General features: G+C 38.8%; 1 protein-coding gene across 9 annotated transcripts in view; it reads left to right on the plus strand.

Annotated features, from left to right (window-relative positions):
- Window positions 1-2,705, plus strand: part of PTBP2 (polypyrimidine tract binding protein 2) — a 70,312-nt gene extending 67,607 nt beyond the window's left edge. For 4 of the 9 annotated variants that reach the window (XM_074370015.1, XM_074370010.1, XM_074370011.1 and 1 more), the window contains 3 exons: window positions 655-871; window positions 973-1,050; window positions 1,220-2,705. In XM_074370015.1, coding sequence (XP_074226116.1) covers window positions 655-871; window positions 973-1,050; window positions 1,220-1,352 — 428 coding nt within the window. In that variant the 3' untranslated portion in view covers window positions 1,353-2,705. Of the gene's footprint in view, window positions 1-654; window positions 872-972; window positions 1,051-1,219 lie in introns of those variants that run through there. The other 5 variants (XM_074370009.1, XM_074370012.1, XM_074370014.1 and 2 more) reach the window with 2 other exon arrangements.
- The last annotated feature ends 6,854 nt before the right edge of the window (window positions 2,706-9,559 follow it).

Below are 9,559 nucleotides of genomic sequence, written 5' to 3' on the forward strand. Positions count from 1 at the left end.
GCTGGGATGGTTCTTGTCTTACCACTTGATTCTCAGGACTAACGAATACTGTGTATCACCAATAAACACCTGTTCAGGGAGGCTCGGGAGGGATGTCGGGGTCAGACTGAGGAAGGTGTAAGCCATGTTGAAGAGTAAGTTCAGGGCTTTAAGCAGTAGAGACATGATCAGACTTGTAATTGAGAGTCCTCTAGCTGCTGTGTACAGGATGGATTGGAGAAGACTCCAACCAGAAGATAAAAGACTGACTGAGTTACCTAGATGAAAAATAATGGCAGTGCAAAGCGCAGAACGGAGGGAAGATGAATTTGAGAGAGAATTAGGAGGAAGAGTATCGTGAGACTTGGCAGTTAGGATACCGAGCAGAAGGGAGAAAAGTTACAGGCGGGTACTTAGTTTCCTTCTTGGGCATTATCAGGACTGTCAGGAAAGAGATACTCATAATCTGGATTTTCATTCTGTGAAAGAAGCTGGCTTTTTTTGTGTAAATGCCTTGTCTAGTGCAAAGGAATTTGTCTTGTCACCAGTGGCTATTGTAAATTCATGATTTATTCTAGAATTATGACAATTCGGGCATTTCAGCTATTCTAAAAGAAGAATTATTTTTGCTTTGAACCTTGATACTGTTTTTTAATAGGCACTCTTTCTTTATAGCCATGAATCATCTTAATGGACAGAAAATGTATGGAAAAATTATTCGTGTTACTCTGTCTAAACATCAGACTGTTCAGCTACCTCGAGAGGGACTCGATGATCAAGGGCTAACAAAAGATTTTGGTAATTCCCCATTGCATCGTTTTAAGAAACCTGGATCCAAAAATTTTCAGAACATTTTTCCTCCTTCAGCAACCCTTCACTTATCCAATATCCCGTAAGTATGAAAGCTAGAGTGTATTAAGGATGTACATTTTAGGAATAAAATGTAAAATTTGTTACTAATCTCTACTCTTTTTTTCCATCTGATCTCCCTAGTCCTTCAGTAGCAGAAGAGGATCTGCGAACACTGTTCGCTAACACTGGGGGCACTGTGAAAGCCTTTAAGTTTTTTCAGTAAGCAAGCTTTCTTGTTTTTAAATTGGTGATTTGATAGAAGTAAAAATTGTCTTCAAATAGTTTTGTTTGTTTATAGAAATCTTTAATTCTGGAATGAGCAAAAGTTAAGTATTTAAGCCTTTCCTATATTTTTTTTAAAGTTTCTAATTTTATAATTTTGTTTCAGAAGAGATCACAAAATGGCTCTTCTTCAGATGGCAACAGTGGAGGAAGCTATCCAGGCCTTGATTGATCTTCACAATTATAACCTTGGTGAAAACCACCATCTGAGAGTGTCTTTTTCCAAGTCAACAATTTAAAAACAGGGGGAGATGAAGATTGGAGGTGAATCACATTGTTTGGTGTCATCACCTACTGACTGTTCAGAAAAGTGGGGACCAGAGTTTGATTTTTTTTTTTTTTTTCATGCTGTTGTCATTCCTTGGTTATGAAATGAAATGGCATACGTAAAGGCAGAGTCATTAACTGCTCTATTTCATCTGTTCTGTAGGGAAGCCATTTTTATTGTCTGTTTAAAATTTTAGTTTAATTTTACTTTCCTTTTTCAACTTAGTTGACATACGTGCCTTAAAAAGGAAAACTAGTGTTGCTATTGTGCATTTACTAGGAAAAAAGGCATTGGTTGTCTAGGGCACATTGTTACATGGGAATTATAATCTGTTTAGGCAGGGGTGTGTAAAAAGGTTAAGTTTTTGTTTCTCCTGCTTGGAACTTATTTTGAATTATTGGCTTGTCACATTTATTTCTAGTTAATCAAATAAGATACATGACACTGAAAGAATAAAGCAACGTTTTTTAGTTTTTACTACCTTAGGCTTTATTGCTTTGAAAAAACATTGGCCTTTTGTATCTCACAATTCTGGTCTAGATTCAGTTATGAATGTAGGCATTAGTTACAATTAACAAGATGCAGAGTATTAATTTCTTAAGACAACAAAGTGATTTCTGTAAGTTTGAGCCCTACGTGGAAAGCATTGTGGAATCTTAACCTTTTTGTACACACTCTTGTGGGACGTATCATATAAATGTCAGCACTAAGTAATGTCTTGTTTGTGGCTGAATATTTTCCGTAGATGTTTTTGAAGTTGACATGACTTACGTGCATTTAAATATATATTGCCATCCTTAGTTTGTAATTAAGATTTGGAACATGGTTGTGGATTTCTGAGCATGTGCAGACTGGTCTAGCTAGTTCAGGAACTGGTGCATGTATTTTTCAAAGATAAAGAAAGTGTACTGCAGAAATTTGCAGGAAGGTTAATTTTGTGGCAGTTTTCTAAAACTGACAACCAGGTGGGACCAAAGTTTATGTGCCTTTAGTCTTAATTTACCTTGCATTGTAATATTCAGTTTTAATAAATCTTCAAAATATTTTGTATTTAGGAATAGATCTGACTTTAATAAAAACATGGCTCAGAATCTACAGGTCAAATTACTTTGAACAGTTCTTGTCAATCTGAATTGTTGATTCTGTTTAAATGACCAATACTTTTTGAAATTGATGTACTTAGTTTCAAGATTCATAGATTCTGTTATCTATGTAGACAGAATGGTCATGTATATTTTCTATTAGTTGAGTTTTTACATCTTTAGAAATGTAAAATTCAGTATAGTTTGAAAGCGGCACAATTAAAAATTAATTTTCTAACAAAGTTGGGAGGTTTGGTGGTGGTTTAATTTCCCTCTGTGTGTACTCTGCTCGCCTCTGTAGCATGCTCAATAAACACTTCTGTGGCTCTGTAGTCACCTTCTCTGTCTTTCTCTGCTGCCTTTTCTCTCTACTCTTCTTTGTTTTCACTCCACTGTGCTTCTGAATTCATGTTTATTCTCTGCCAGGGTGGGAAAGGAATAATACTACTACAGTTCTATGGCTTTATACCATAAATAAATCTAGATGCTGTGGAAGTATACCAGCTGTTTTTTTTTTTAACTTGAAAGATGGTAACTGCTTTTCAGGAGGACACATATTAAACATTTCCCACCCTGTTATAATCTACTGCTTTAAAGACATAACTTTTACTGTATCTTGTTAATTCTTTCTATCTATTCTGTTGCTGTTGCTGTTTTCCGGTGACTTGCGCACTAGTAGGTTTGTTGGATTTGCCGTGCTCTCTTGCTGCGGTCTCATCTTCCATCTTTTGTTTCTGCTAAAGGTTTCCTACTAATCATAGACCGCCTTGTGAGTTTTAAGAAAAAGTACTTAATGTTATTGGGAAGAAACAGGATCATAGAAACTTGTTTGTCTTGAGTGGGAAGGAAGACACACATTCAGGTTTTTAAAAACTTAAGGGTAATTTGTGATGTTACGGTTTTCCCTTTTTAAAGGATTTCAATTAGGGTGCTATTCGTATTACTCACGATATTTTTTTGTTGTTGGAGGGGGTCCTTTTATAAAAACATTCAGGCCATTCTGGTGTCGAATAACTTTGCAGTTATCCGTGTCGTGTCCCCTAGGTTTGTTCTGACAGTTAGGCAAACTCATACATTGGGAAAATAAAAAATGAAGGCGTGTGAGGTATCTTTAGTGTGCTGTATTAATACAGTAATTCAGTCACCTCCAAGAAAGAAATATAGATAAAAATGTTTACGTTTGAATCAACATGGGGGTGATGTGGAAGCCAAGCCATCAAATTTTTGCTGCTTAAACCAGCACTGTAGTACAGAAGAACTTGAGCCACAGCAGATGTGCTTCGGTCTATGAGAAACAAATACCATGAGGGGATAGTGACTGAACAGTTTTTTTAAGTGAAGCTTTTCTCAGTGTTGGGCGGTAGCTTAAATATCGGAAAGTAGCCCGTCCCTGTTCAGGTAGCTCCCTGTGGCTGAGGTTGGCTTGGAAGAAGAGACAGAAGTCCTGAGAGAGGGTGGGCGCTGGGGTCGCTCCAGTTGCCGGGCTGAGGAGAGTTCGCAGGGCCTCTGACGGGAGAGCGCGCCCTGCCTCCCCGGGGAGCGGCAGACTCTCCGGACCCCGACGGCGCTCCAGCACAGCCTTCCCGCCACAGCACCGGCCGCTGGAGCGGGGGTTTAACTTTCCAGAGTGTTCTACTTTTCATACGTTATTTTAGCCCAGCCTTAGCATACAGGAAATTGTTTAAATGTTAGGTGAGAATTAAAGGCTTGCCATCACTATTACCACTGTGAACCTCAGAGTCTTCTCTCTCACAGTGAACTAGCTGACGGGAGAGTGTTCGCAAGATGCAGCTGTTAATAGAGGCCTCACCTTGACTATTAAGAGAGCTTGACTTTTTTCCTACAACTGAGAGAAAAACTGATTTTTTGAGATTAGGATTTATTTCAGAAGTGGGTTTCAAAGCACCTACTTAAGGAATGGGTCCCTCGAGTTCATACTGGATGTTAGAGATCTAATTTAGTGTGGAGCAGCCACGAACACCCAGGCTTGCCCAGGAAGGATAAGGAGCCATGCTGCCTCGTTACGTTAGGAATATTTTAGCTAATACTTCTGAGGCATTTTTACTTCAACGTTAAATATAAGGTTAGTATAATCAAACTTTGGTAATTCATTCATGTAGTTCTTGGATCACCATATAGTTTCCAGGAAAAGGACAAGTCACTTTTCTAAGCCCCAGTATTCCTTATCTATATGGGGTTGAGTCAGTAAATCCTGTTCTTCCCACATCACAGGGTATCGTGAAGCTCAGACAGTATAGATGCAGAAACGCTGTGCAGTTGATAAACTGCTGTATAGGAGAAAAAGTTGCAGTGCCAGAGTTTCACGGCTGACAGATCTAGTCATCCACAATAAGTATTACTCTAATCTCTCTTCGCTACAAAGAAATTTCCGTAATGTTCTAAAATTATTTTAAAAGCAAAAAGATGTAGAATGCAAGTATATAATGCAACCCAAAGCCAAGAGAAAGGAGATTCTGGGTTTACCCTTGTATTTTCTGTTCAGACTATTTAATAGCCCAATAATAAAATACAAACATTTAATAATAGACTCCACTTAAAAATGAGATCTTCTATGTGTACACTTTTAAAGGTTGCTGTGAAACTTGGAAGTAACTCTAACACGTAAAAAGTCTTTGAAGGCTATAAAATGAAGAAATGATATACTTTCATGAGTAGCTCAGGACTTCAAACAAAATTTCTTCTTTGCCCTAATATTTTTAAATGGAGCATAGATGTGAAAGCACGTTTTTTCATTCAAGAGAAAAGGGTACAGAACTGTTCAGTGAAACTGAACATAACGTAGGATTCTATCTTGGCTGAATACTTGTTTTCAGAAAATCTGTTGATAAGAATTCAATAGAAAAATCTCAGTTCGAAGCCGTAGTATTAGAATACGTGCACTGGTCGTCAAAACCCTTGGTTTTTCAGTTATTCTTTGGTCCCTTAAATACACTTATTCCCTCTAAGTTACCTTTTTTTTGGTTTAGATTTTGCAAATGAAGTATAAATAGAAAAGTATCAATTACCCACATTAAGGACAAAATGGAGCGTTCAAACGGCACAAAAATACGAAGAGCACACAGCAAACACCTGCGCGTTTACTCTTTCGCCACCGCGTGCTTTCCAGCCTTTACCCCTTGTAATGTGTGAAATACACACAGAACAGCGCAGATGGAACTGTTACGCCTCTTACGTTCTCCCTGGCCTTGGCCCTACCGCGCCCCTTCTCCAAAGGTAATCATTACCTTGAATTTAGTGGGGTTTTTTCACCAGTGATTGCTTTTCAGAGGCTATTTGTTCCGTATTCTATGGCCTAAATCCCTTTTTCTGCCTTGTAAAAAATAAACTGCCGATATTCATGTTTTTTACATGGCACAACATTTTGTTTAACACACTGTATATCCTTGTTTTTAAGGTTAGGTGGTCTGGACATTGATAACATTATCAAATCTCATGCCACTTAACCAATTTAAGGTTTTTAAATTGATTTCTTCTCAAATACTGAGTAAGTTGAGTCTCAAGTTTGTCCTAAGGCAAAGATGTAAAAAGTAAACAAGCAATTTTGTATTTTAAAAGCTGAAAACACGTGTGAGATCCTCAAATACAAACATACCGTTTCTAGCTTCACATTATAGCCACCCTTCTTGCAACTTAATGCCTCCGTCCTATCTCAGTAGACAGAGTTTTCCCCTTAATTGGTGTTTGTGGTTAGACAACTGTATTAACGAACTTCCATCATTCAGCTTCAGTTATCAACTTAAGACCTTTCTCGTTCCTCCGCCCACTTCTCACCTCCCAGATGAGCACAAATCCCAGACACAAATCTGGAATATATTCCCAATGAGTGTTTTATTCCTGGTCATAGTCGCCATTCTCCCATAATACCCGGGCAAGCCTAGCGTTACAGTTTCTTCAGATCCTTGAACCTTACTCCTCAAGGTGCGGCCCCCAGACCAGTGGTGGTTACTGTCACCTGGGGGCTTATTAGACGCTCGGTCTCTAGCCCCGTCTCTGATCGCCGAATCTTATGTTTTGACAAGATTGGCAGGTAAGATCCATTTGGACATTGAAGTTTGAGAAGCACTGTAGTAGAACGTGTTTTTTTCAGTCCGATGAAAATCAAAAGCCCCCCCCCCCGCCCCGGGTGTGAAAATTGTTACACTTTATTGGTAATTTTAATTCAAAGATACGTAGTTAACAACACTAAGGAATAATTGTAGAGCTGAAAAGGACCCTATATATATGGTTTTAATCATTTTAAACAATTCTAGAGAGGTCAAATAAATAGTTCAGCAACAAATTTACATTGACTTGTAATTAGAACACAGGTCCCTGGGTTTCCAAGTCAGTTCTCCACTGTGTTACAGTAATTAAAGGAAATAGGGGTCTCCCGTTAGTTACTCGTAAATTAAAACTGTAATTTAACGTACAAGTTAATAGGTAAATGCCTAATGAAAGAAGTCAATATGAGTTTTTTATTTAGTACTAAACATCAACTACAACCTGATGGGGAAGGAACTTCCACGTGAATTGATCTTGTTACCTGACTGGGAGTTCACACTCTCACGCCCTGTCTCTGCTCCAGCGTGTGGTGTAATGAAACGACCTGTGAGTCACCTGAGTGATAGCTTTCCTGCTCGCTGGATGCTGCTTCAGTTCCTCTCCCCCTCCAGTTACTTCAGGCTGTTGTTTTAAATTGTTTTAAAACTGTTCCACAGTTTTAGAGTCGAAATACCTAAGCTTTACTGAGTGAGGCTGCTGATGGACGGACTTAGCTGTGCCACACTATCTTCAGCAGCTGTCACCCATACCCTTGGCTTCCTTTTTGTGTGTCCTTGTGGCCAGCAGTTTTCTTTCTCGTCCTGTCTGCTGAGTGTTTCCTGCTTAACACTCCCATCCCTGCCTCTAAACCTTGTTGCTTTAGCCATCTGTCACTTACACTTCTACTCATTTTTCACCCATCTTCTTTGTCATTAAGTTTCTTGCTCCTGTGACTTAACATCGTATAACCGTAACCAAATTAGATTAGGTTGTTCTAATAACATAACAATTAGATGATTCCTTTCTGCTGGCTAATGGACTGACATGATAGTGCATCGTGTGTAACAGTCACACGTGTTCTCTTTTTGTCTGGTTCCACTTGGAATCCCTTTCCCTTTTTTTGTTTCGTTTCTTAACTTCTGAGATGGTAACAATTCTATGTGGCTGACATCACTAAAAGCCTCCAGCAACCTGAAGTATTAAGGTATTTATCACTGGTGTGTTCAACACTAGTGGAGGGGCATTTGTCAAAGAATTGTGGTTAAAGAGCTCCTTAAAGGACACTGTAAAATTCTAAAAGGTGATTCCAATTCATTCAGTCATTCCTAGAACATAAAGTGCATATGTTTAAAAGAGTAATTATTGCTATTTTTAAAAGATGTAAGTAAAAGAGCTCCAGGGGGAGCATGGTAACATTGCTGTTGTCTCTTCCCTAAGTTTGGGATTTTATAATGTAAAGTATATTATAAAATATTAAATTATAAATTTTTTTGTTTGGTAAAAAGCAAAGATGTTAGGCTAAACTGTATTCAAACTTTATTCTGCTGCTCACTAGGTACCAGAGCTTTCAAAGCCTTAACTCTCCCATCTGTAAACCAGAGAATATCTACCTCGTAGGTGGACTCTGAGGATTCTGTCAAATACAGTTCTGTTCCACTGGTGGTTTTTCTTTTTTTCTCTTGCTTCAGGAAGATTCTTGGCATTCCATTTATAGAATTTTTTCCCCTAAATGTTAATTTAGACCTCTTTTCAGAAGACATTTGTTGGACACTGGCTGTGTGCATTGGAGGGGATTCAAAGCTATGTGGAACCACAGGACAATCAGCTCCTTTGTAACACTTTGAAAAGGCAGATTTGTTCCGACATCTTTGATACATTAGGGAGTGATTTAAGCATTACATGCATTTTACGTTTAATGTGCAGTTTCACAATGGGAAACATGGATGAAAGCAGAAAGCTGCACACGGCCAGTCCAGGCTGTGTAGACATGCGTGAAGTGCACGCATGCACGCACTTCCGACATCTGTCAGCGCCTTCAGCTCTTCACGTGTGTGAGGCGCCGCCTCGTCTGGTGGCACCAACTTTCCGACTTCAGACAGCCTTCCTTCCAGCGCTCCACAGTAACTCAGCAAGCTGCGACACCTGCGAACTTCAGATCTTTCTCATGATGACGCAGGGCTTACATATTCCTTAACCATCTAGCATGTAAAACTCTGCTGCCGTTGTTTATTATTTCTATTTTTGTTTCATTAATGACGTTTTTGAGTGTTGTGCCCTTAACCCCATTTTTTCCCATAAGCTCTGTGGTTTTTATTGTGTGATTTTGCATAACGTGGCACTTGCTAGAAGAGTTTATCCTTCGTTACCGTAGAACGGACTGTGCTTTGAAGGAGCTTCTAGTGCCATTCACATTATGACAGTAGGTAGCAAAATGTGACACTGGACATCAGAACGCAGGGCTCGAGGCTGGACAGCACAGTTCACAGATCGTGGCAGCTTGAACAAAGTGCCTTAGTCTGAGCCCATTTTCTCATCCACGCCCTTTCCGTCTTCCTATGTTTGCAGGAATCATGCTTTAAAATAATGCCCAATGTGTTTATTTTTAGATTTTGTTCATCGTAACTTCTTAAGCATTAGTTTGGAATCTGGGTATGATATTTATTCCTTTCTTGAGATAACTACTAATTTCAGTGAGTTATGAATACTAAAAATACTATACTTTATGTAATAGTAGCATATTTATTACTAAATCAATGTATGTATTAAATGGCACAGGCTACAAAAATGGGAAGTATTAAAATAATCTAATTACCTCTCCTTCTCCACCCCCCCCCCAAAAAAAAGGAAAAAGAAAAAGAAAACCAGCATAGCCTTAAGAAATACCTTTAGCTAATTCAAGCAGAGTTACACGAGCAAGGTGCTATCGAGTTTACAGTCACACCCAACGCCAGTTTTGAAAGTTCAGCGTACTTCTCTTTGCCGTCTGTGCCTCTGAATTTGCTGTCTGCCTCAGCTTATCATTCTGTACACGAGTCACATTATTGGAGTTTAATGA

Source organism: Camelus bactrianus, chromosome 9, assembly GCF_048773025.1.
Source record: "Camelus bactrianus isolate YW-2024 breed Bactrian camel chromosome 9, ASM4877302v1, whole genome shotgun sequence".
Taxonomy (NCBI): domain Eukaryota; kingdom Metazoa; phylum Chordata; class Mammalia; order Artiodactyla; family Camelidae; genus Camelus; species Camelus bactrianus.